This window comes from Syngnathoides biaculeatus, chromosome 1 (genome assembly GCF_019802595.1).
Source record: "Syngnathoides biaculeatus isolate LvHL_M chromosome 1, ASM1980259v1, whole genome shotgun sequence".
In the NCBI taxonomy this organism is placed as follows: domain Eukaryota; kingdom Metazoa; phylum Chordata; class Actinopteri; order Syngnathiformes; family Syngnathidae; genus Syngnathoides; species Syngnathoides biaculeatus.
Genome location: NC_084640.1, coordinates 16,056,170 through 16,080,468, shown reverse-complemented (window position 1 = coordinate 16,080,468; position 24,299 = coordinate 16,056,170). Strand labels below are relative to the sequence as shown.

Sequence of the window (24,299 nt, the reverse complement as noted above, 5' to 3'; positions counted from 1 at the left end):
CCAAGCAAGCACGAGAGACGTGATGAGAAACTTTATCTTAGCGATTGGAATTGGATTAATGTCTGATTTGACATATGATGTAAATTACATGTGTGTATAGAATGTAATATAGTAGGGCCTCATTTTGTCACCCAAAAAAAAAACGTTTTTCTCTCTCTTACCAAAATAGACTTTGTTGTCTGAGATATTTTGGCTGAAACCGTTTCCTGAAATGGTCAGCTGCGTCCCCCCCATCAGAGAACCCCTCGTAGGGGAGATGCTGTGGACTTCCAGGACGTACTCGATGGTGGCGTTCACACCATTGCTGCAGAAAACGAGCAAGAAGCACCCCAAAGCGTAAATAAACCGAATCCGGTTTGATTCAAGTCGAACACGAGTCGGGCGAGTTTTTGCATTTTGAAGAACAATTTTCATTCAACTTCGATGTGCTACCTGGCCTGGGGGTAACCCTTGCTCCCAACCCGGACCTTCACGTCGTGCAGTCCGGGTGGCAACACGGGCAGCACGCAGGTGACGTTTGCGTCCGTCCACCGCTCGATCACGCACTCCATCCCGCCCACGTACGCTGCGCTGTCATTGGCTGGATCGCCCAGGTTTGACCCCAATACCGTCAGGACACGACGTCCTGAGAAAAAGCGCACGTGAGCTGGTTTCCGCCACCACGTGGCCGCCTCCTGTCCTTCCAGTAATCGTCAGCTTTCTGGGAGCAATCACAAAGCTTTTCAAGGCTGATTAGCAAAGACTGGAGTTTTGAACTTTGAAAAAGGGCTACATCTGTTTTTGTCCTGCACCTGTCAACCCTCTGACTTCAAAGCGCTTGACTTTTATGAGTACGTCATGCTAAATCATGGCACGCTAATCCTCTCTTCCGTTCCAATGCAATTTTGTATCACAAATGCAGGCGACGCAAGTCGATGGGGTCTGAAATATTTTTGGGGTGTCGATGATCTCGTCTGGGGTCTGCTGACAGAATGTACGCGACTCTGCACAGGAGGTGCTCTCACCGAAGACGGTGGTCTTCGTGGGTCTCAGTTCGGTGATCTGAGGTGTCAGGCCGAGGTCAAAGTTGAAGGTGTCGTTTGCCACCTCGCTGAAGCCGCCCACGCTCACCGTGACCGTCTGCTCCCCTGCGCTCCCCTGCACCACGCAGACAAAATGCTCCGGGCTTGGTCACATTAGTGTCATGTTAAACGTCGAATTTTTCACCCCATACAAGAGTAAAATTCTATGACACGAAGTGCTGCATAGAAATCCGCCAAGGCCAAAAATCACAAGTAGATGAGCACCAAATACACATTTTTATAAAAACCCATCTCTGTAAATGTCTACATTTTAAGATAAGAGCAAATCATGATTAGAAACAATGCTAAAAATACGAACTGGAAAAATCATTTTGATTATAGTTTTCCAAGAACTCATGTGAGAACATATTGAGACTCACGGGCAGTTTCTGGCATGTGCGATATGTGCAGCTGCGCAGTGCGGGAAGCCGTTTAGCCAAAAGTACACAAGTAGTGTGAGGTGTTGTACTTTTTCACCACAGAAACTCACCGCTGGCGTTCTGCATTTGAGCTCTGTGGGACTCGCGTGGACCACCTCGCACTCTGCGCCACCGACGGTAACGCTTGCATCCCAGCTGAAGCCAAAGCCCTCTACGGTCAAAAGAGTTCCCCCTGGGAGACACACACACGATGCAATGGTTAAGTGTATCTTTTTCTTTTGCCACTTGACTGTGTTTGACTTGTACCTGCAGCGCTCCCAGACGTGGGGTTAAAAGAGGAGACAATGAGCAGATAGGTGAAGTTAAGGACGCTTCCGCCTCCAAACCGAGGGCGACCCAAGGAGAGGAAGTTGATCCACACGGGGTAAGTACCCGCCCCGGCGCTACCCAGTTGGCACACCAATCGTTCAGCTGCGTCATACATTCTGTATGTTACCCTCGGTTCCTTGAGCTTCACTTAACCAAATGGCTTCTGAACTCACCTGAGACTTGTTGAACCACACACTGGGCTTCTCCTACCACGACGGAGGCGTTTTCGTTGCTGAAGCCAGTGCCACTGATTGTCAAAAGGCTCCCCAGTCCAATGGATCCTTGTAAAGTCAGGCATGTTATGTTAACTCGTCACCTCGACGGGATATTTAATTTGCAGTACCCACTACCACTCTCAAGTCCTAAATCTGAGGACGCAAAGACAAGTTTCAACAAGAACTTGAGCCCTAATTTCTGGTGATTCAAGATCAACAAATCACCTCGAGATGGGCTGATTGCGCTCACTGTTGGCGTTTTGTCCTCCGACCATTGAAAACCGCAGTCTCCAGAACACTTTGAGGGAATGCCATTGATGTAAACCTCCACCTGTGACAACGTCAACGTATTCATGGAAAAGCTTTAGATTCAGAACTCATCAAGGACAGCATCCTCTCTCTGCTAAGAAGTGGAACAACAACTGAAGGGAGTGACCGCTATGATCATCCAGCGATAAGTTCCTCCATAGGCATAAATCTCCTGTTATACAAATTGAACTCATTCCATCGGATTTAGCAGTCAGTAAGTGGCGGCATTGCGATGACTAATACTGAAAGTGATGCAATTGTACCTGCGGTTTCATTTCCCAAACACGAAAGTAGTCTCCCATCAAACTCCGTAACATCAGTCCTCCTTTCTTTTTTTCCTTGGCCCAGATAACCACGTCTTTGCCCTCCAGTGAAGAACCGGTAACCTGGAGCAGAGGCTGGTCTCCAGGCTGCGTCAGCCACTCGACCACCCACTTGGGCCTCCTGCACGTTCCAGCGTATTTGACATCCACCGCGCCCATACCGGCAATTCCCTCCAGGGCGTAGGTCAGGTCTTTCGCGCTGATGTTCACCGATAGACCTGTGAGAACAAAAACTGGTCAACAACTTCAGTGCGCACAATCCTCCATCCAAGAACTGTTTCAACGATTCGTTCAAATCAAATGTGCAGATTCTCAGTCATCAAAAACCTTCATGTGACCACCCCCAGAGGACATTTCCACCAGAAACCTAGACGGGGGACTCCACACCTGAAATTTAGTACTGAACAAAATGTTTTGCATTTATGATAAAATGTCTGGAACAAACAAGAGTCCAGTTGGGTCTAACTTTTGCAGCCTCATATCAAATGGTGACTCGGGTACAGTTTCTTGGTCCAGCTGGGCTACCTTCAATACGCTGTCCATGCATCTCCACTTCGAAGGTGCCATTCACGGGCGGGGTCGCTCTGTGGTAGCGAGTGACAGTGATGCTCGCCGCCCCTTCCCGAAACTCTTTCATATCCTCACTGCTGTTCGACATCTTCAAATAGACAAGGAGGAAATGGATTCCACTGATGCTGAGGTGCAGCCAAGACATTTTTTCTAAAAAAAAAACTGCTTTGCTGATGGGAGATCTTTTGATGAGTTACCTGCAGGAAGCCAACGTCTATGATGGGAAAGCCAAAGGCGCAGTCCAACGGTATTGCTGAAATCTCGTAGCAGATCTGTGAACCATTTGACTTTGTCTCTTTCACGACAGAGATCTCCTGGAACGCATGACCAGAGATCTCGAACGGCGGTGGCCTCCTGTTGTGGGGAACCCCTATTGGAAACCCAAACAAATGAAGTGATACTTTGAAGCAAACAGAATATGGCCATTCTCAAAGCAGCCGGCTCAAACTTTAGCTGCGTACTTTGTTCTTCCGGAGTGGTGCGCTTTTTGCCGATGTGAACAGCATCCACGTAGAAATCTTCCCCGGAGTCATCTGTGTCCAAGTAAATTTCCTCAACAGTGTAGTCGCTTCCTATGTAGTCTGTCTCCAAAGACGTCTGCAGGTCCACACACTTGTAACTCCATCTGCACAGGAACAATCAAGTCATCATTTCAAGTTTGGACTCCTAGCGATTTACTGGATTTATTGGTTCTACTGACGTGTGGCCTTTGGTAAAGATGGTGTTAATATTTGCAGTCTCTCTCTGAGTTTTGCCCTCAATGTCCTGATACGCAAACTTTACCCTAATCTCATCTTTCAGCATTCCCTTGTGTGCAAAGCAGAGCTGGAAGGAAATGAAACAATTTGGCTTTGATCCAAACAAGTTCATCAGTGCAACAACAAATTGGGAAGATTTACCATCGGATACAGTTTTAGGGAGATTTCCCCATAAGCTTCACCGGACTCTTTGGTGTAACTTTTCTTGAAAAGAACTTTTGCATTCTCGAGGGACCACAAGCCACAGAAGGCGTTTCTCACCGGGATCCCTCTGTCATTGCCAAACTGCTCGACGCAAGAATCAAGTTGTTTGCAAGATTAAAAATCTGATTTTGTGATTATTCTATCATCTCATCATTTCACAGACCACGGAGTTGTCATCTTCATAGTCCTTGAAGAACATCACATCTGTTCCTTCTGCGGTCAGAATCTCAACGGGACACTCGGCCTTCATCAGGTCCTCCAAACCCAACTGCACCTGGTCCCGGTCACACAAAATGCCGTTGAGAGTAGCTTTCACTGCAGCACTCATCTGAGAACGAACACAGTTGGGAGTCTATCCCAGAACTGACCTCTAAGTCACTGGCGTTGTATGAGATGGGTTTTGTGGCGATGCCTCCCCAGAGTAAAGTGAAGGTCGCCATGTTGCTCCTGCCTTTGGTCACCTCGGAAATGGTAATGTTGGTGTATAAGCCAAGACTGTCATAGTAGAGTGGCTTGAAGTCACCTAGAAGTTAAAAAAAAAAAAAAAAAAGACAGGAGGAGGTTCTGTTGAAGACTTGTTGACAGCAGTCCAGAACAACTGGTGGGGAGAGACAAGCTTGCCAACTTCTCACCTCTGTCCGAAATGAACGTGACCGTGAAGTGAACAGCGTCCGCATCCTCGTCCCTACTAACTTGGACTGAGTCGGGTCTGATGGACCACAGGCCGTTCAGGGCTCTCTCTACCACATCGGCGGTGGCGCTCACTGCGATCAAACCTAAAGGAATTGAAGGTGAGTATCAAGCTGTCTCATTTTTTCTTTCCATTGTCATCTGGCAATCAAAAAACACTCACATTTTGTTTTTTAGTATTTAATAGGTCACAATTACGCGAACACCATGAAAGGCTGTTAATAGTTAGCCGCCAGAATCAGTCTGGACTACTACCACCATCCATAAAAGGACCCATCACCCATGTTTTATCTATAAAACAAAATAATTAGCCACCTTTTAATTTGGGGATTTTTAAATTACCACTTGAAAATGGAACAGACCAACGATCCACGGAATCATAACAAGAACGATTTTGACAGTATGTCCAAGTTACCAGTGATGGACTTTTCGTATCCCAGGGTGAAGTAGGTACTTCCACACTGAAGGCCGACACAACTGCTACTGACTGTAACCTTCTGAACTTCTTTGACTCCATCAGCACTGCTGGGCCAAGACTCCAAGCTAAGCACCTGGAAGACCCCACCAACAGGTGTTGGACTTAGAGGTCCAGTTCTTTGATGGATGTGATCTACCTACCTGCTTCTCATCAAACACCTCGTACTCCACCACAATATGCTGGACCTCGTTGACAGCATCATTGGTCTGCTGTTCCGTAAACGGGCTCTCCGGTCGGAACGCTGCCAGATTGATTCCGGCTGCTCCGCCATATTCTTGATGCAGAATTTCAAGATAGTAGCTGCAGGAATAATGGAATGGAACTGGAACTTTGGAGCTCACACGAACAGACAATTTTGTAGAACTTATTGACAGGCCGTGCCTTTGGTGCTTAAGCCCCTCGGTGTGGGTAACCCACCTCACCTCAGACACTTTTGCTCTGACCAAACAATAATCCGAGCTGAATTTGAAATCTGATTGGTGAAAGACATTTTTTTTTTTTTTTTTTTTTGAAGGAATGTTTAAATTTAGGTTGCAGATGTTGGTCAGGGCTACTGACGACCGACCAGTGACACAACTCGTCTTTGCACTTACGCGTTTCCTTTCTCTAGCGACATGACTTCAGACTTTTGGGATGCCAGTTTTGTGTAGTCCGAGACGTAGCTTGGCTGGTAAGCCACTTTAACCTAAAGGGGTTTGAGGGAAACATTTGTTTTGACGGGGAAACATTAGGTTTGAAAAAGTCGTGGGTTTGCGTGCTCTGAATTGTCATGCCTTGTCCTGTGGGGTGCCGAAATTGCTGAAGTACAACTCGCAGCGATCGTCACAGTTGAGGTAGAAGGTGTAGTTGCCGCTGGCTGGGGGCACAAAGAACCCTGTGGTTCTCGAGCTGATAGAGTCCAATTCCAGTGCGAAGGTGTGGGGCATGGAGTCGATCCACTGCTCCCAGTAGCCCTCCTTGCTCTCGTTGTAGCTGCGGATGTCAGCCAGTTGTGAAGGTCGCGTATTGTTCCAGACCTGCATCTTCAGCCCACGGCCACCTGGGTTGGATGACCACGGCTGTCAATCAATTTATACATCGCAGCAAAGTCAAAGCTTAGGCGGGAGGAGATCACATAAGTGCAAGTCTCAAGTCCTAACCTTCAGCTTTCAAAGTTCCAAGTTACTATTGGGGGGGGGGAATCGGTTGAAAAAGTCTTGTGACTCAAGTCCTCACCCTCTGTTAGAGGGTTCAGAACTTCTGAGGAGGGCTAAACAAAAAAGTGCAGATTCATCAGTGTTTGTTTGGCGCGCTGAACTACCTGAATGCAGTTCCAGATGCGTGACCTTCAGTCATTTATCATATCTTGTTGTGATAAAAACACAAAAGATCAAAGTGTCAAAAGAGTGATGATGTGTGACACAATGACATTTGTAGAATGTCCCTCTGCATGTTTGAAATTCTTGAATCAACCGGAGACCAGGCGGATGTGAAAAAAGCTTCGGAACATCTCACCTGGGTATATTGTCGTGTTGGTTTGGCGGTCGTCCGTCGGGCGCCTCTGCGTCATGCACGTGATCTCATTGTCGCTCAAACTCTTGATCTCACACGGCAACCCTGAGAAAATGTTGCAGAGTTGTGGTTTAAGACACCTGGGGAATCTGAGCATTTCCTGACCCGCTACCTGTGGATTAGGGAACATTGCATCACTTTGGCCCAGAGACGGAGCCATCTTCAAAGCCTGACCCTCTCGACAGATATAAACTTTCATTGTTTTGGTAAGAGTGAGTTAAAAATTATGCATTTAGGCCGTCAGTAAACTTTTTGTAACATTTGGTGGTGCACGTTGAGATTTTAGGATGATTTTTGGAGATGTCGGCAGAAGCAAGTTAAGCGGCTCCGAAAGAAACGCTCGCTAATCTGCCTGAAGAATCTGCGCGGTCATCCAGGTCTTTTCCATTGTTGTTCTTGACAAAGGATTATCAGGGTTGTGTGTCTGACGCCCACAGACGTTGCGTTGCTTTGTTGTTTGACTGGCACACAATGGCGGCCGTTGCACGCCACAGAAAGAAGCGTGGGGAGAGGTGGGGGCAGAGATTCTGCGATTACCTCCCGCGAGGACCCGAGCCGAACGGTCGGTCTCGTCGAAGAAGCGCCCGCGGATGGTCAGGAGGGTGCCGCCCATGACGCTGCCGTCGGAGGGCGTGACGCTCAGAACCTCTGAAATGCAAAGAACCGGCACGCGCTTTAGTCGGGATTCAGATAACTCTGTTCACCGTACAAGCGGATGTTACTTCAAAAATGATCTGCCAATGGAGCAGGAAAATACGGGAACATTTTCTAAAATGACAACAACAAAAACTGGGTTTACCTACCGGCAAATGTCTGGAACATGCAGATTTGACCCTGGCCCGAGACCCTGAGGAGGTTCTTCTCCGTTAAACTCCTGCAGTTGAACATCGGCAAGTGATTATGCAAACTGGGGCTCTTTCTACTTCACTAGCAAAATAAAAATAAAAAATCCAATCAAATTGATAAGGAGCTCCCTCGCAATCATTTCATGAATCATTCCAACTGTGCTTAAAAGTAAGCTGCACTCTTGATTGAGTTCAAGTCCCACATAATACATGTGGCACGTTCATACAATACTTACATGCTCCATTGAATGCCCAAGTGATGTCCGTTTTATGAAACGATTAAAAGGTGAAAATATGATAAAACGACGATTCCCTTTACCTGCCATAATTGCCGTCCAAAATGTAAGTCATGTTGTGATGTCCTGCGGGAGACAGTTTGGGGAAAACCCTTCAAATGTATCAAACATTTTAAAACGATGACAAAAAAATCCCATCCTCTAGCTAGCCCTGAAAAATCAACCCCTCCCTCCCTACCTAACAACAACTTGGTCCGATAAAAGAAAACGCCAATCATAATTTGTAATCCGGTAATTTATCTTACCGACATAAGTCCCCGTCATTTTGCAGCTCATAAATCCCCAGTCGGAGGTCTCCGAATCCAGACTCAGCTCGTATCTGCGGCGAGTGAGACGACATCAAGCTAACACTCGCAGAAATACTGCCGGCAAGCTGCAGGGTTAGGAAATACTGTAGCATCCGCTCGACTGGATTTTCTGCGCTACTACTCACAGTTCATCAGAATCCGCTTTGAGCAGCTCGCAAGGCATCCCCTTCAGGTAGGCCCTAGACCAGGAGCAGTTGCGTTCTTTACTCGTTTGACTCGCCACAATCTTTACTTAAGAACTAACAATACTATACAGCTATCAAAATGTAACCCTGGTGGAAAAAATACACCTTACGTTCACGTGTTTTGCCGGATCAGGCTTTGGCCCACTTTGGAAGGCGCCATTGGTCGTACCTGAGAAATCTGACCTTCCTTCCGTTGGAGCTCAGCGCGGTGTCGCTGCCGTAGACGTCGGTGAAGATGCGTCCCCGCAGCGTCACCAACGTTCCTGCGGGAGACGATTGACCGATTTGAAGAGTTCGGCGCGTGCGCAATTTCAGCCGTCTTGAAACTGTTCGAGAGGAGAGACCTGACCTGGGGGCCCGCTGACAGGACTGAAGGACTTAATGGTGGGGGTTTGATACCACCTGGTCTGAAGGGGACAGGAAAAAACAAAACAAAAGTAAAAAAAAAAAAGAAAGCCAACGCTTTGATTTGAGCTTGGAGGACCCATACGTAGAAGCTGCAGTGGTACGACTTGATGTGACCTCTGCAGATGTCGGCATCAGGAACGGGAACGCCGTTAACGCTGACACGGACCACGTACTGGTCGCTCGGCATGGGTCTGCCACCAAGATGAATTATTCAATAAATGACGCAGACGCGCAAACCGCGAGATCGCCGAGCTGCCGTGTTTAATTTGGACGGCGGCGGTCTCCACCTGGTGTAGCACATGATCTGGTTCCCGTGCGTGGAGTCTCTCTCGACGTCGCAGGGGACCGACAAAGTGTCGGACACCAGCGTCACGCGGTTCCCGAACGTGTCATCCTTGGGATTGAGCTGGAACTGCCCCTCTTGAGCGAAACCTTGTCATGGGCAAAAATGACAAAAGAAAAAGGCCCTGTTGATTGGGGAATGAAGTATTTGCGACGGTTCCACTTGGGCGGGGGTCTCGGGGTCACCTTCTCCCGTCAAGGTCAGACGCGTGGCTCCCTCCGTGCTTCCGGTATGCGGTCCCACGTAGTCCAGACGCTGAGCATCTGGGGCAAACGTCGTCACGGTCACTTCGCGGTCTTCCAATGGATCGCAAACTTTTTGACAACAACCTTAAAAAAAATACTTCACTCCCCTCGTAACACTTTCGTGACCAAGAGTGATAAGCGGTAACGTGATTTTATTTCAGGCGTGAGGTCCTGGACCGCTCCTGTAATACCTGAACCCCATGAAGTAGAGATTTATTAAACTAAACCTAGATAAATGTCTGGCACCAGATTTTTATAAAATGAAGTCACTACAACATTAAACATAGTTTTATTCAGCGATTGCTTTGGTACGTGAACCACCTAAATATGAAAAATACTGCCTGTAACGCAGGGGTCTTCAACTCAGAACCCGGGGGCACCAGGCAGCCCCCACGGACCGTGTGTGGGCCGTGGTCCTGTTCCAGACGTACCTCACCGTTTCACATTCCAATTTCCAAGGAATGTTTCATCATTTAAAAATGGAGCGCTTGGATTTAGAGAGAGAATTATAGAAATGGAACTTATTATTGTTATCTGTTCTCTTCACTTTTGAGTTTGCTTTTTACTTAGTTCCTACCTTGTTAAAAAAAAAAAAAAATTGCGAGAAATTGTTGTGATCAGTGTTTCCAAAAAGATAAATACATTTAATAATATCATGTAATAGCGGGTATTTTAAGCAAATTGCATTCATTGGAATCCAAGAAGTAGCTCTCACTCCCAAGAATAAAAAAATTCTTGAAACTTTTGCTTTTTTTTTTTTTTTTTTTTTTGTAAGTCTTGACTGTATGATTTTTTTTTTTTTTTACTCACAGTTGCAGCAGCAAAATGCGAGGAGCAGAACCGCCGGTCGGACCTTCATCCTTTCCCGATGCAACCTCACGAGGTAAAAAATAAAAATAAATTCTAAAATGCAAAAGGCGACCCTCCAGAAATGTTTGTCTCACGGCTTCCCGGTCATAAAAAAAAAATAATAATAATAACGTCGTGCCAAATGAGTCGCGGTGCATCGGCTGCTTGTTTGCGTTGCCCCCGCCGCGACGGCTTTTGTGGACGCGGCCTCACCTGCGACGGGGGGGCCGAGCCGGCAGGTGAGCGCCACGCCCGGACGGTCGGGTCACGCCGCACAAAAGAAGACAAAAGAGCTGTCGAGTCACGCGGGGTGGGTGGTGGGGGGGGAGTTGCTTGTTTTAATCTCATTGCATAATTCCTGTTCTTATTTCTTGTGACATTAAATGAGTTCTTATAATTGGATTCATTATAAATATAAATAATCAAAAAAAATACTTTTGACGGAGGCGCAGCTGAAGAGTGTTGGCCTCACAATTCTGAGGATCGGGGTTCAAATCCTGGCACCCCCCCCCGGGTGGAATTTGCATGATCCGGCCGTGGCTGTGTGGGTTTTTTTCCGGTTTTTCTTCCCACATCCCAAAAACATGCAACGTTAATTGGACACTCAAAATGGCAGCTGAGGGCGTACCCTGCCTCCTACCCGACGGCGGCTGGGATCGGCTCCGACGCTCCCGGGACCTTCGTGAGGATAAGCGGCTCAGAAAATGGATGGCTGGATGATCGGACTCTTCAACTTTTCACAAGGTCATTTTTCACCATTTGTATTAGAATTGTTAATCAATTGCACTTATTTGATCAAATATTGGGTTTATTTTACGGTCATGCCCTCATTTCATGATTGACAAAACATTCCTCAAAGAATGCAACAAACTTAACTGGAAATTGCACAACCTCAGTGGCGAGCACGCATGAAACGGGACGCACAAAAAAGGAAAATAATTATCAATAATTTGAAATAGCACCAGAGCAGCTGAACTTTATTTGGTAAATCGGCTCCATGAAATCGTGGCAGGTGTGTGCTCACCACATTTAGGGGAGGGTGTGTACACTTTCGCAACCCCCATTACTTTAGTTCATCCTTACTTCTGCTCACATTCCATGAGTTGTAGATGTTATATGTCACATGAAAGCTGGAAAATGCTCAGCAAGTATTTCTTTTTCGTATATCACAGATACCTGGCATTTGAACACGGGTGTGTAGACTTCTTAGAGTCAGTGTCACTGGAGTATTTCTTGTTAACGTAATGTCAAAAGATGGAAATATGACTTGGCGCATAAGACACTTTGAAACATAGCAGCTGCCTTTTTGTCACGCTGTCACTGTCGTCAGAGAGACGACAAGTTTGACACATCTGAGAAAAAAAAATCCCGTTTTGCCGTAGGTTGAAAACCAGAATGACCGTCGTCGGGTGTCAAAAGACAGACGGGAAGCGCCGCTAACTAAAATAGGTGCGACGTTTATTTTTCTCCAAAAACTGCCATCCATCCATAACCATTTAGAAACAATATGAAAAACACGTTATGAAACAACATGAATAGAATGACGCTCAGTCGGGCGTTTTGCCTGTTGATCTATGCAGCGAGAGCTAAAGAGGGTGAAAAAATGAAAAATGAATTTTTTTTTTTTTTTTTTTTTGGCGGGGCGCTCACAAGGCCGCGTGCTGCGCCAGGAACGCTCGGATTCTCTGCAGGAGTTCCTTCTTCACGCTGTCGGGAACCAGCGCTGAGCGAGAAAAGATTTTTGTTACATTTGACAAGTAGCTGCAAAAGTTCAAGATTTGAGTTTAATTCATTCATAATCAATTTTAATTTTCTGCAACAAAGTTTTTGGCCTCACCTCTGCCTTTGGGTGTGATTTCGGTGACCAGGTCCTCCACGGTGACGTGGTCCAGGCCTTTTTCTCGGATGACGTCTGCACACGGGGAGCCGGTCAGACACTTTTGAACGGGTCGACAACGGGAAGCAAACGTCGGTACCTTTGCAGTGCGCCTTCAGCTGATCCTTCCACCCGCACTCCACCAGCTTGGCCCTGAGCAATTCTTTCAACCTGGACTCAAAAAGGGGGCAACATTATAATTGGATTATTGTGATACTAAATGCTTATGTTTCAGTAGAAGTACAGACGTGTACGAGAATAAAAGTGCTTCAAGTAAGTCCTAATAAACAGTCCAGTAGAGTGCAGAAACCTTCAAAATGTACATAAATAGTACGGGAGCAAATATTTACTCAGCCATTAGAAGGGACGCAACATTAGGTACAGCTGCACATCCGAACTACGAAGTGTGTAAAAGGGGGAACTCGTTGTTGGGCCAAACCACAAGGGGGGCAAAATCGACCCTTGCGGCACCCCACCGTGAACGCAGCCGAGTTTTGCTCACCGCTCCCGCTCGCCCATTTCGATCAGCTTCTGGTTGATGGCTGCCCTCATCTGGGAGTCCTTGCTCATGGTCTGGCGAGGGGCGGGGAAAGAAAATAAAAACATGCGCGAAATGATTTTAAATAAGGGTTTTGTTTTATGTTTTTTTTTTTTGTTTGTTTTTAAAAAAGGTCTTAATGGAGGAAATTTGCGTGGCTTTACCTTTTTGTCGTGGATGCGAGCAGCTGTGGGGGAGCGCACTGTCCCTCGGTAGCGGTGCACCGTCGTAAACACGAGTCGTACCGGTTTAGTTCCGTCCTCACGACTTTCGCCAACAAACGAAATATCAATGGAGATGAACTTCTTTATAATTTAAATGCATAATTTTCTCATTTCGTTATTTGTGAATTTTCTAGTACTATAAAACAGAAATAATACTGTCGCGCGTACTTTTCTGTCCGTCGTTAAAATGCTCCCGACTGGAAAATTGTGTTGCGTCACTTCCGGTACATGGCAACGTTCTTTCCAAAGGGGGGAAATAAAAATATCCGTGAATTTTGAAAGTTGAAATATTAAACAAGCGCCATGGCCACGTCGAACTATACCCTGAAGGTCAACAGAGACTTGTTGGATCCTAACTTTGAGAGTTACCGACTCTCCCTTGACCCCATACCGACGTACAACGTTGAACTGGACGCTGGTAAGCTAAAAAAAAAATTAGCATGAAAACCCTCAAATCATTTCTACAATCATAATACTAGTGTTTGTTTAAATGATGTTAAAAAAAAAAAAGAAAAAGCTCTAATGCAGCGTGAATTTGCTTGTGCGCTTCCACGAATTCTCAATGTGTTACTGTTGCCATCAGTTGATTTGAATACTCGAACTGGTCTGCTACCAGATGTTGACTTTGCTGCTCCAAGTTCAGAAATTGATGTCTTAGAGGTACGATATCGTGTAGTCCTGCGCGATATTGCAAGGTTTGGTATTGATTTGAGACCGATAAACTGGGGCAATTGAGCTGGGGAAAATAGTACGCTTAACTGAGACATTTTAATGTTTTGGTTAATCTTTCGTGAAATTTTACGACAATTGCATATATATATATATATTTTTTTTTTTATTAACCATTGTTTAATCAGGAGGGGAGTAGGACGAGATCTCCGGTTCAAAGTTAATAGAAATTACAATTGTGTAAATACAGCAAGTATAGAATTTCCCTGTCATAGTTGCATTCAATCAAATCTTAGCAGTAGTATAATAATATTTGTTGAAATTGCACTGTGGGACAAATACACTGGCGCTACGCAGGCAGTTTAGCATCCATCTCCCGACAGCGGTATTGAGTAGGGATGGGGGAGTACCGCCCGCATCAGGCTGTTAACGTCCTTGTGTCATGTTATTTGGTATTCGCGGAGGCCGCCGATATCAATATTTCGGGCAAAACAAAAGCTGACAAGTAGGTCCTCCTTGCCAAACTGTGGCGGTTCGACAAGTTAGCGAATCGTGTGCAGAAAGAAAGGACGAGCTTTGTTCGCAAGTGTGCGAAGTGAATTTGTACGTGTATCAAAAATATTTGAATATATATATATATAATATTTGAAAATACATCGGCTCCCGCTCACCGACGACCCAAACGAGGTTTGATGGCCGTTTGTGGGACACCTAATGTGAGGCCAAGCTAATTGGGTCCCTCCAAACCCACAATTAAAGCTTTCATCGGGCCTATTAGGTGACCTGAAAGTGGCTCATCACGTAAATTGCGATATTTTTTTCCCGCCTGTGAACGGCGCCGAGCTTTGTGATGTCGCCACACGGCTTTGAAATCAAGTCCGGTTTAATATGGCCGACCACGGCTCGTTTGAACGGATCCTGAATGATAATCGATGGCCTTTGCAAATAAACATTCTTCAATTTGTGGGCATTGCGTGCAAAACGGGGGCTTGCTTATTTATGTCTTATTTTCCGAGAAGGAGCAAAACGTGACGGTGGCATCTGCCCCGCCTCTCTCTGACCCTTGACCTTTGCGCTCTCTGGTCCGCACGCAGCCGTGGAGGAGGTGACCCTGAAGGATTGTCAGTACACGCTGGAGCACGTGCGCGCCTTCGCCATGTACAACTACCTCCACGTGGACGCCTGGTACGACGACAGCGTGCTGTTCGTGGACTGCAAAGGGCGAGTGCTCAGCTTCACCGTCACCCTGGTAGGCCCCGAAAGCAGCAGCAACGTCAGACGGAGGCGGACTCAAATAAAATGTGACAAAAAAGCGGAAGTTCGATATCGCTGCCGTGGGGCAGAATCCCCCTCATGAACAGTTGGCATGATTCATAACGCCCCAATGAATGGGCAGGTTTTTTTTTTTTTTTTTTCTCCTTAAATTAATAGTTTTGGTGATGAAAGAATTACAGCAAATCATGGTTAATTTGTCTGCTTTGATGAGATTATTGTCCATATTATTTGTAGTTGATTTTAACGGGCCAAACAGTTGTGTCATGGAATTCATTTCAATAAATAAAATGTTTTTAAAATAATTACGAACCACTTTTAAATGATATAAATAAATGATTTTCCCAGTTTCTTGGCACGTCTCAAATTACGATCGCTTGCGCGTGCGTCACGTTTACGACGCCGACGCGCGTGTGGCGCGTACCGCTGCTGTGTCCTGTCGTCATGGCAACAGGAAGGACACCGTTGTCTTTCGCCAAGGAGTCACGTGGGCGTGTTTTTTTTTGTTTATCCTCCTCACTACTCAGAACGTTTCCAAGTGATACTTGAAAACGATACAGGCAAATAGAAATGAAGGCGTTTATAGTTATTGCTGGAATTTTTAGTACTTGAATACTGTATGATCATGAAATTGTTTTGGCTGGAATTGATCTTTAGTTAAATGTACGGCTCATGCTGCGCTTGATCAACAAGTGGATAATAATTTGATTGCAAAGGTCGAAATGTTAAATATCACTGACAGTATTTGACAACTGTAATAGTGATGACTGATGAGGATGAGCGTCGTAGAGAACAATTCGACGGACGTTAATTTTGACGCTTTTGAATTTTGCGCACGTCCCGCAGGACACGGCGCTGAGCAAGCCGAGGGAGGTGTTCCGCCTGCCGGCCGAAGCCGAGCGGCGCGAGGACCGCGTGTGCCCCTCCCTCAGCCTGACGTCGCCCACCTGGGCCGCCCTCTCGGACGGCGCCGGGCGACTCTACCTGCTGCGCACCAGCAAGCGGGGGGACGCCGTCCACGGAAAGTGGGAGGTCGCTGCGCTCACGGCGGAATACGCGAACGTTTACGTGTCCCGACTTGTAATACTGTTTTTTTTTTTTGTGTGTGTCCAGCCGTTGTTCACGGAGGACTCGGGGGGGCCCTTCGTCGTCCTCCACAGCGTGGCCCACGTCCGGGGGGGCGCCCACACGCTGGAGGTCCTGCTGCTCCGCGTCGTCAAGGACCCTCAGGAAACGGCGGGAAGCGGATACTCGGTGACACTCGAGTGGATCACGGTGGCCAACGCGGCGGGGCAAGGTGCAGCTGGGGGGGGGGGGGGGGGTCGTCGATGGTCCATCTGGGCGACTTTTCATCACATAATTGATTTGCCATTTGAGGGGCCGTAACCGAAAAGGCATTTTGCGTCCGAGTGGCCATTTTGGCCGGATCGCGAACGTCGTCGGGGGTCGGTGTCACGCTAACGTTTTTCCCGAATGTCTCTTTGGCTTCTCCGACATTTTGTTTGACGTGAACGTTTTGTCACAGGCTTGGAAAAGAACTACGAAGTGAAGACGAGGCGGCTGCTCCGGGGGAAGTCCGTCCCCCACTACGCCGCCGTGACGCCGCAGGGCGACGGCCTGATGGTGGCGTCGGAGAAGCCCTTCGCCTTCACGCACGTGGACGGCCGGCCCCTCGAGCAGCCGGCGGCGGGCGAGCCGCCCGCGGAGGCGGACGAGCCGGGTGGGTAGAAGGTCGAGCGGCTTTTTTTTTTTGTCAATTGTTTTAATGTCTCGCGCTGAGTCACGGCAAGCGACTGAGCGACAGCTGACGTTTGCGACGCGATAATGGAGTTAAAAAGTCTGTCAGTCATCTCGCCGGGACCGACCGCCGGGCGCTTCTCTTCAGCTCCTCTATTGGCAAACGTTTGCCGATTTGCAAATCATTGTTTCAATTTTTCTGTACAGTGAGACCCCCCCCCCAAAAAAATTGGTGCCAAACGTGAGTGATAATATAACAGTCTGCCGACATCACGGAAAATGCCACGGACGGGCTAATGGAAGTGATCCATCATTTATGGCGTGCTGAAAGCCACATTTCATCTTACGTTTGACTGTCCGACGTCAAGTCAAACTCACCCTCTCCTGTCTCAGCTCAGTTGATTTTGTTAAATGCTAACTTAGTTGTCGCCAAGTCTTTAAATAGGAATTTGGTTTTACAACGCGTGGAATGACTACTATATATATATGTATTGTTGAATTAGAGCTATACGTAACAATATTTCATGTCATTGCCTTTTTGCAAAGTTGTAATTTTTGCAAATTGAAAAGATTGCCGCAGAGAAATCTTGTTCTCTATATTTCGAGGGTTTTTTTTTGTTGTTGTTGTTTATTTATTTTTTTTAAGCTCGTGATGCGTTCGCACGGACTTTCCTTTCTTCTCGTCGCCGCGACAATGACAAAAACCGCACGCGGCCGCAGTGTGTGTGCAGGCGCAATCGCGGAGGGGTTTTTTGTTGTCGTCCGCCCCCCCCGCCCCACTCCTTTCATCATCGGCGCTTTCACGAGTCAAGAGAGGAGGCCTCCGCTTTGCTGATTTAGGCAAGCAAATGCAAACGAGGTGAGCGGAGGTCGCGCTAATGGAAACCAGATACCGGACTCAAGTGTTCAAAAAAAATATATATAAATTATTATTATGCCATTAGATCATACAATGGCTGTAAAGCCAATAATTAGATGAATCCATTACTAATATGTGTTGTTTACCACCCACAGTGAAACCAAATATTGTTCCGGTGAAGTGTTGTTAGATAATCTCATACAGCGTTTAAGAATTATAATAATTCCCCCACCGCTCAGTTGCGCCGAAATATTTTATGTGGCACGGAGAAATGAATTTTTTACTTTGCCTAGTGAAAAAAACCCAATAATAATCCAAACTAATTTTGAACGAGAAGGTAATAATAATAATAAATTTGCAAGGGTCCCAAAAATGGTCCCGATAGCCTGTTGCGAGTATCACGACGTGACTTGACGTCCTCCCCAACTTGGAAAAGTCTCGGCAGGTGCTGCATCTCGGGCTGCTCGGCGTCCCCCGTCGCGTATCCGCCGGCCGTCTCCTTTGTATGAAATTTGTGCATTTGGCAGTAATCGGAGTCGTGTGGCAAATTTGGACTCCGGCTGCGCTTAATGAGTCAAATTGGGCTCCAGCTAATTATCCGATGAGTCGGGCCCGAGCGGCGCTCCCCCCCCCCCCCGGCAATGTTGGCTGAAGTTTGCCCGCCGTCGAGCTTTCCCTGCGTGTCGCTTTTTTTTTCCAATTTCCTTTCTTTGTCCAAGCCGGATGCCGAGAAGAAGAAGTCGGCTCGCCTGGAAAGGCAAAAAGCGCGTCGAACTGCAAAAACCAGTTTCTGTCTTGAAGTTTAGTCGGCGGAGGTTTGAGCGGCGACGTAAACGCCGTAAACGCTCTTCTCCAGATCCCGTCTACTCGTGGCAGCAGACGTCGGACGACATCACGGCCGACGTGCGGCTGCCCGAGGGCGCGGCCGAGGACGCGATCCGCTTCCGGGTGACGGCGGACACGATCAGCGTGGGCGTGCGGGGCTCGGCGTCCCTGCTGGAGGGCCGGCTGTACGCCTCCGTAGACCCCGAGGCCTGCACCTGGAACCTCAGGGAGGACAACCGGTACGCCCGACCGACACGCGCTCGCCGACGACGCAATCTTCGACGGGCGGTTGCTGCATGTTTTGGTTTCGCCAGCCTGGAGTTGAACCTGCAGAAGCGCACCGAAGGGCCGGTGTGGCCGGAGCTGGTGACGGGCGACCGTCGGGGGCGGCACGTGATGAGCGAGGAGCAGGCCGCCGTCGTCCGCGACAGGCTGACGCAGCTGAGCTCCGAAGACGCGGTGAGCACCCCCCGACGCCCCCCAGACGGTCCGTCAAGGGTTTCCGCAGTTGTTCAAAGTCCTCCCCCCTCCCTCTAGCAAGACAAGTCAGCGTGTTGAGCAGCCACTTGAGTTGCTCTGAGACCCCTCCACCCCCCACCCTTCTTTTTTTTTTTTTTTTTTTTTTTTTTTTCCCCCGTCACACTGCCTGACGTCCGTCTTGCTCTCGGCTTTTGTTAGCGTCACGTGTCCCCGCTGCTAATTAGGGCCCGCTCGAGCGCTCATGAATTCAGAAGATGTTTAACCCGCCGCTCTCGCGGTCCCTCCGGGTCCCCCCCAGCACGCTCAGCCCGACCCGGACAAGCCGGCCTGCGACGCTCAGGAGCTGGAGGACTGCGACGGCTACCCCGAGGAGACGTCCAGCCTCGTGCACTTTGACGGCGAGTCGCTCAAGACCACTCAGGTGGTGAGTACTCGCGGCGGTAAACACTTCGGCGTGAAAAAACCGAAACCCCGTCGCCCCCGCTTCGGCGTACTGCTCACCCTCGCCAGAACACGACCAGGACTCCAATGTAACCTTAAGTACTGCGGAATCTTCGACCGTCGGGTAAAAATATCATTTTGAATGTGAATATCTCAGAAACTACACCGCAAATGAAATCCAACTAGCTTAATGTAAAACAACAAAAAAATGGGTTGATCCAAATGTAAAAAAATGTCAACAGAACTGCGATTTGGAACCAGTTTAGGCAGCGACGAAATTGCGATGCCCGACACGTGTTTTAAGTTGTGAAACGATGCAAAATATTTCCTTCAATTCTGTTCACTTTTTTACAGATCTTGTGAAAATTTGAGCAAAAATGTCATTTTCATGTTTCGGAGCACTGAACCGAAGTAAGAAGTCGAACCGTTGACCATTTCTGTTTGCCACGTATGAATCTGAAGTTGTTTGTTTTTTGTTTTGTTTCGAATCCCCGAGGGGGGTCCAATAATTTGCAAAGCGTCGCTTTTGACATCCCGTCCGCCTTCACCTTCACCGGGTTGACCTTTTTGCTCTGTGCGTCACTTTTGAGGACCGGCTCCGCTATCTCAGGTTCCGCGTCGACCGGCACTTCCGTGTCGTCGTCCACTTGAGTATTTGTGCGTGATTTTATGGGGATTGGAACGTCACGGCAGGAAATACTTTGTCATTTACAGCCCCGCTGGTCTCGGTTTTATTGCTTTTAGCTTGAAATGGACTCGTTGCTCGAGGGCCTTCCATCCGTCCAGGTGAGCCAAGGCCGGCTGTGACACCCCCAACCTCCAACGTGTCAGCTTGGGCTATTTTTAGCATCTGCTAGCGGACAACGCGTGGCACTCAAGTGATTTGGTCATTTCTTTTTTTTTTTTTTTTTTTTTTGGAGTAAAAACAGACGTACAAAACAAATGCGAGTGTTCCGCAAGGCTTAATGTTCGGGTCTAAAAGTCCTGTTTGGTTCTGTGTCCATTTCAAAGCTCCCACAGGAGGCCACTCCACAGCCCTAATGAATGAGAGGCTCGTCGTTAGCTTGAATGGAAGCGATGCGGAGTCTCTCCGGAATGAAAAGACACCCCCCCCCCACCCCCCCAACCCTCCCGGTTGCCCACAAATAACCATTCGCCGTTTTTGTGAAGGCTGCCACGGCCTGCGTGTGCATGCGTGACTCAGTGCGTGCGTGTCTTCATCCGTTTTTCCACTCCTCCTCTACACTGCGTCGTTTCGTCTTTAAAAGGCCTTTTTATGTTATTATTTTTTTGAATCGTAGGACATCTCGTTCATTTGACAGCTTTTCTCGATCTCCGCGGCCGCCACCACTAGAAAGGTTTCTCGTCAGGCACGGGAAAGCCTTCAAAAAAGTCCTGCGTGAAAGCGGATCGAGTCGCTGTGGTGGGTGCAGATGTTTGCTTCACGGTGGGGGGGGGGCGCAATAACACAAATAGTGGCCGAGTGTGCTCTGTGATTGGCTGGCAGCGAGCGGGAGGGAAAATGAATGGATAGGATTTCGTGTAGCGGACTGCGTGGAAGATGGCGGCAACCACTGCTTGCCAACAGCCAAACAAATGAAGCCCGTGGACGAGCGGCGTGCTCGCCAAAATGAAATCATATCTTCCTTGGTCCATTTCGCAACATTTCACGTGTTGAATTTGTTTTTCTTTTGGGGGGGGGGGGGGGCAGTTGTGTAATTGTCACTGTTGAGGCGGTAGAAATAATGGCGAAGTTTGTCTAGCTAACAAGGACAGAAGTTATGTCGGCAATCTCGCTTTTTTTTTTTTTTTTTTTTTATAGAAATGCTTTTATAAGGTGGCCTTTGAGCTCTGCATCCTCGTAAGCGTTTGTATCGTTTTTGCGAGACCCCCGCCACAGCTCCCCTCCCCCCGTCCGTCATTGGCGGGCTCCGGTCCGGTCCGGTCCGTCCGCCGGGGAGCTCGGCCGGAGCGACGCGACCTTCACGTCAAATTTACAATGCGAGGATTTTGCTTGGGCCCCCGCTAAAAGCACACGGCAGCGAAATGATTCCAAACAACTTTGGTATTTGCGATTTCCGCCCCCTCCCTTGATGATTTTCCGTATTTCTCTTGACAGCAAAGAAACTACTTTTTTGTTTGCAGCGACATCCGCAAAAATAATAATAAAAAAAAAAAAAACCGTTGCACACGCTTCCTCTCTTGCGTCATTCTGAAGCGGCGCTTTTGCGGGCGCAGGTGAACCTGGCGGCCCATCAGTACCTGTTCAGCGTGAGCGCCGACCCGGCCCAGATGCCGTGCCTGTGCCTGCGCCACGACGTGGACGCCCTGCTGTGGCAGCCGCGACCCGACCGGCCCGCCGACATGTGGGAGCACGTCGCCACCTTCAACGCCCTGGGTGAGAAAAAAAAAACATGTTTTTTTTTCCATCATCGTTGTTCTGAATGGAATTAGTGAGCCAATTATTCTACCAAATACAATTTCAAATGTAATACGCTAGATTATACAAGTTACAATAAAAATGTTGAAGAAAAACAACAACAACAAAAAATTAGCGTTAAGTGAAGCAAACACTGTGACGGGAGAATTTTGTCCCTTGGAGCTCATGAGTAAAATTACAGCACATAAATCAACCCGTGAAATTATTACACAGTTATTACACCGCCTCGTGCGCGTGGTGACTATTAATTTGCCTTTTTTGCCTCGCGTCCTCATCCGATATCGACTTTGCTTGCCGCCCGAAGCCCTTTTAATGTCCGCTTGGCGGCTGTAACTTCTTTGCGAGTTGGAGCAATTTTCTGGGCGCACACGTCGGCGTGCACGAACGCGTTACTCTGCTCGTGCTCGTGAATTTCAGTGTTCATTTTTGCCAAATGATTCAACGAAAATGAAGCCGCTGGAAACGAGCGAGCGTCATAGTCTGATGACGCCCATAAAAAGCTCATCTGTGTTTTTTTTTTTTGTTTTGTTTTGGGGTCGCCAACGATGATGTCGGTCTAATTAATGCCAGCAAATTAGCAACAGGAAATTGGCGAGCTGTGTCTAATTAGCCGGAAACTTGGCGAGAAAATATGAGCTCTCTTTCAGGGGAGGAAAAAAAAAAAGAGAGAGAGACATTATGCGTTCTTCCAAAAGAACACACTTTTCTAAAAATATTAAAAATAAATATTAATACTAAAAATAACATATTTTTCCTTTTTTTTTTTCCTTTAAAATATTTGTAAAAAAAAATCGTGTTTAGATTGACTAAACCAAGAAGAAGCTTTTCCCAAAATAGATAGACTATTCTTGATTTTATTTATTTTTTTAAAATTTGAATACATCTGACTTCTGGCACGACAGTGCTGCCGTAACTTACCGGTTGAATTCAGTGAAATCAAAACACTCGTATCTCAAATTATCTTTCCTCATTGTAAATTATTGGTTATGCCATGAATCCTGACAGTATTGCACTTAATTAAAAGAATCCATCAAAAGTAAAGAATTGTAACGTTTGCGCATCATGATTTTGGCCATGATTCAACGGCCGCGTCATGTGCGCGCTCTGCGGGTTTTGGCCACCGGGAGCAGTAGAACTCAGACGGGCGTGCATTTGATGACTTAAAAAAAGCAAAAGAACGAAAGTGCAGCCAAACCCGCGTGACGTCAACAATTGAATTTGGACGGCGACGCCCATTAGCGCCGCTACGCTAGCCCGATTGTGCGTTTCCTGTGCGGCAGGCTACGTGCAGGCGTCCAAGCGGGACAAGAAGTTCTCCACGTGCGCGCCCAACTTTTCGTACGCGTCGCTGTGCGAGTGCCTGCGCCGGGCGTTCATCTACCGCCAGCCGTCCGCGGGGGACGGCGCGCTTTTCAACAGGAAGCGGGGACGGCCGGCGGGGCGGGTCGCCAGGCAACAGGTGGCCGGCCTGGACTCGGACAAAGCGGTGCTCGGCTTCGGGGCCAGCGACGAGAGGCTCTTCGCGCTCACATCCCGCAACCTCTTTGTGCTCAAGGTTAATAATGATAATAATAATCATGGTTAAGAGGCGAGGACGGAGAACGTTCCGGAACACAAACGCGCTTCTCCTCGGGCTGAACGTGTCAAACGGTCCGTCTCGTGACGTCACATGTGTCGTGTTTGTAAATCGAGGTCCAAACTAAACCACCTTATCATGGATGCATTCTTTGTTATGGCGAATAAAATCTGTCTTTATTCTCAAATATGTTGCTTCCCTATTGTCTTTTTTTTTCCTTTGGAAAAGTCACGTAATTGAATTAGCGACGCGCAATCAAATGACGCGTCCTTGCCGGTTTCTATTAGGCGGCCCGAGTCGACGTGCGTCTTCGGGCTCGGCTGGCATTTCCCTCACGTCGTTGAAAGGCTGTTGCGGGCTCGCCATCCGTGTCGGACGTTTGCTCATCTCTGACACAAAGCGGCGGCGATTTTTCACCCGGAACGTCCTGTCGGCTGCGCGTCGGCGGTTTGCCGTCTGTGCGGCAGCCGCGAATGACGCGCAGACGTCGACGCTAAGTGCGCAACGTAAGGGACGGCTCAGCCGTGAAACGGCCGCTAACGTGAAAGCTTTTGTAAGCTAGCTTTGCCCACATTTGACATCACGGGTCAAAGTTCATTTGACGCTAGGTTTGTCAGGAGGGTTCGGAGGTCACGGGCGTTGTACCTTTTGTAGCCAATCGTGACGTTTACCTTCCAAACGTTGTTGTTTTCTGTCGTCTGAGATGACACGCTGTGGCGACCCCGAACGGGACAAGCCGAAAGGAAAAGACGATTCCTTAACTTCACTAGTTTTTTGCTTTCCCCGTCGCAACGTTTTGAACGGTGCAGGCATCAAATTCAAAATGCGGGGGGAATAAATCTATATATGCCGAAAAGTATTTCAAAATCACGATTCTGTTTTTATGTCCCAATTTCATTGGAATTGGGGGTTGCAAAAATCATTTTATGTAGTGATTATATTTATATTATTAGATATATATTAAATAAGTTATTT

General features: G+C 47.7%; 3 protein-coding genes across 6 annotated transcripts in view; 1 reads left to right on the top strand and 2 right to left on the bottom strand.

Moving 5' to 3' along the window:
- Positions 1 to 10,397, bottom strand: part of pkhd1l1.1 (PKHD1 like 1, tandem duplicate 1) — a 31,537-nt gene extending 21,140 nt beyond the window's left edge. Inside the window, exons 1-32 of the mRNA XM_061826384.1 lie at positions 10,349 to 10,397; positions 9,479 to 9,556; positions 9,238 to 9,382; positions 9,033 to 9,141; positions 8,892 to 8,949; positions 8,712 to 8,805; positions 8,483 to 8,536; positions 8,295 to 8,368; positions 8,073 to 8,115; positions 7,712 to 7,782; positions 7,446 to 7,556; positions 6,852 to 6,953; positions 6,131 to 6,396; positions 5,951 to 6,042; positions 5,498 to 5,657; positions 5,295 to 5,430; positions 4,822 to 4,965; positions 4,558 to 4,712; positions 4,353 to 4,463; positions 4,127 to 4,270; positions 3,928 to 4,052; positions 3,689 to 3,852; positions 3,425 to 3,597; positions 3,183 to 3,315; positions 2,598 to 2,875; positions 2,251 to 2,356; positions 1,984 to 2,091; positions 1,748 to 1,912; positions 1,552 to 1,673; positions 1,005 to 1,137; positions 433 to 625; positions 162 to 304 (exon numbers count right to left, since the gene is read on the bottom strand). Coding sequence (XP_061682368.1) covers positions 162 to 304; positions 433 to 625; positions 1,005 to 1,137; positions 1,552 to 1,673; positions 1,748 to 1,912; positions 1,984 to 2,091; positions 2,251 to 2,356; positions 2,598 to 2,875; positions 3,183 to 3,315; positions 3,425 to 3,597; positions 3,689 to 3,852; positions 3,928 to 4,052; positions 4,127 to 4,270; positions 4,353 to 4,463; positions 4,558 to 4,712; positions 4,822 to 4,965; positions 5,295 to 5,430; positions 5,498 to 5,657; positions 5,951 to 6,042; positions 6,131 to 6,396; positions 6,852 to 6,953; positions 7,446 to 7,556; positions 7,712 to 7,782; positions 8,073 to 8,115; positions 8,295 to 8,368; positions 8,483 to 8,536; positions 8,712 to 8,805; positions 8,892 to 8,949; positions 9,033 to 9,141; positions 9,238 to 9,382; positions 9,479 to 9,556; positions 10,349 to 10,397 — 4,039 coding nt within the window. The remainder of the gene's footprint in view (positions 1 to 161; positions 305 to 432; positions 626 to 1,004; positions 1,138 to 1,551; positions 1,674 to 1,747; positions 1,913 to 1,983; positions 2,092 to 2,250; positions 2,357 to 2,597; positions 2,876 to 3,182; positions 3,316 to 3,424; positions 3,598 to 3,688; positions 3,853 to 3,927; positions 4,053 to 4,126; positions 4,271 to 4,352; positions 4,464 to 4,557; positions 4,713 to 4,821; positions 4,966 to 5,294; positions 5,431 to 5,497; positions 5,658 to 5,950; positions 6,043 to 6,130; positions 6,397 to 6,851; positions 6,954 to 7,445; positions 7,557 to 7,711; positions 7,783 to 8,072; positions 8,116 to 8,294; positions 8,369 to 8,482; positions 8,537 to 8,711; positions 8,806 to 8,891; positions 8,950 to 9,032; positions 9,142 to 9,237; positions 9,383 to 9,478; positions 9,557 to 10,348) is intronic.
- nudcd1 (NudC domain containing 1) lies at positions 166 to 23,502 on the top strand. Of its 4 annotated transcripts, XM_061823548.1 has the most exons (14): positions 166 to 336; positions 1,544 to 1,618; positions 1,754 to 1,865; positions 10,351 to 10,421; positions 11,004 to 11,131; positions 14,789 to 14,943; positions 15,813 to 15,998; positions 16,080 to 16,263; positions 16,492 to 16,686; positions 18,419 to 18,626; positions 18,702 to 18,846; positions 19,166 to 19,291; positions 21,547 to 21,706; positions 23,029 to 23,502. In XM_061823548.1, exons 5-14 carry the CDS (start codon positions 11,092 to 11,094, stop codon positions 23,331 to 23,333), a joined length of 1,704 nt encoding a protein of 567 aa, XP_061679532.1. In that variant the 5' UTR covers positions 166 to 336; positions 1,544 to 1,618; positions 1,754 to 1,865; positions 10,351 to 10,421; positions 11,004 to 11,091; the 3' UTR covers positions 23,334 to 23,502. The 4 variants fall into 4 exon arrangements, with proteins under 4 accessions (XP_061679532.1, XP_061679551.1, XP_061679543.1 ...); XM_061823567.1 differs by lacking the exons at positions 166 to 336; positions 1,544 to 1,618; positions 1,754 to 1,865 and adding an exon at positions 4,915 to 4,980; XM_061823559.1 differs by lacking the exons at positions 166 to 336; positions 1,544 to 1,618; positions 1,754 to 1,865 and adding an exon at positions 8,334 to 8,529.
- Positions 11,286 to 13,048, bottom strand: eny2 (ENY2 transcription and export complex 2 subunit). The gene is made up of 5 exons (XM_061824123.1): positions 12,966 to 13,048; positions 12,766 to 12,836; positions 12,364 to 12,434; positions 12,225 to 12,299; positions 11,286 to 12,110 (listed from the first exon to the last, which is right to left on the bottom strand). Exons 2-5 carry the CDS (start codon positions 12,831 to 12,833, stop codon positions 12,034 to 12,036), a joined length of 291 nt encoding a protein of 96 aa, XP_061680107.1. The 5' UTR covers positions 12,834 to 12,836; positions 12,966 to 13,048; the 3' UTR covers positions 11,286 to 12,033.
- Positions 23,503 to 24,299: the final 797 nt, after the last annotated feature.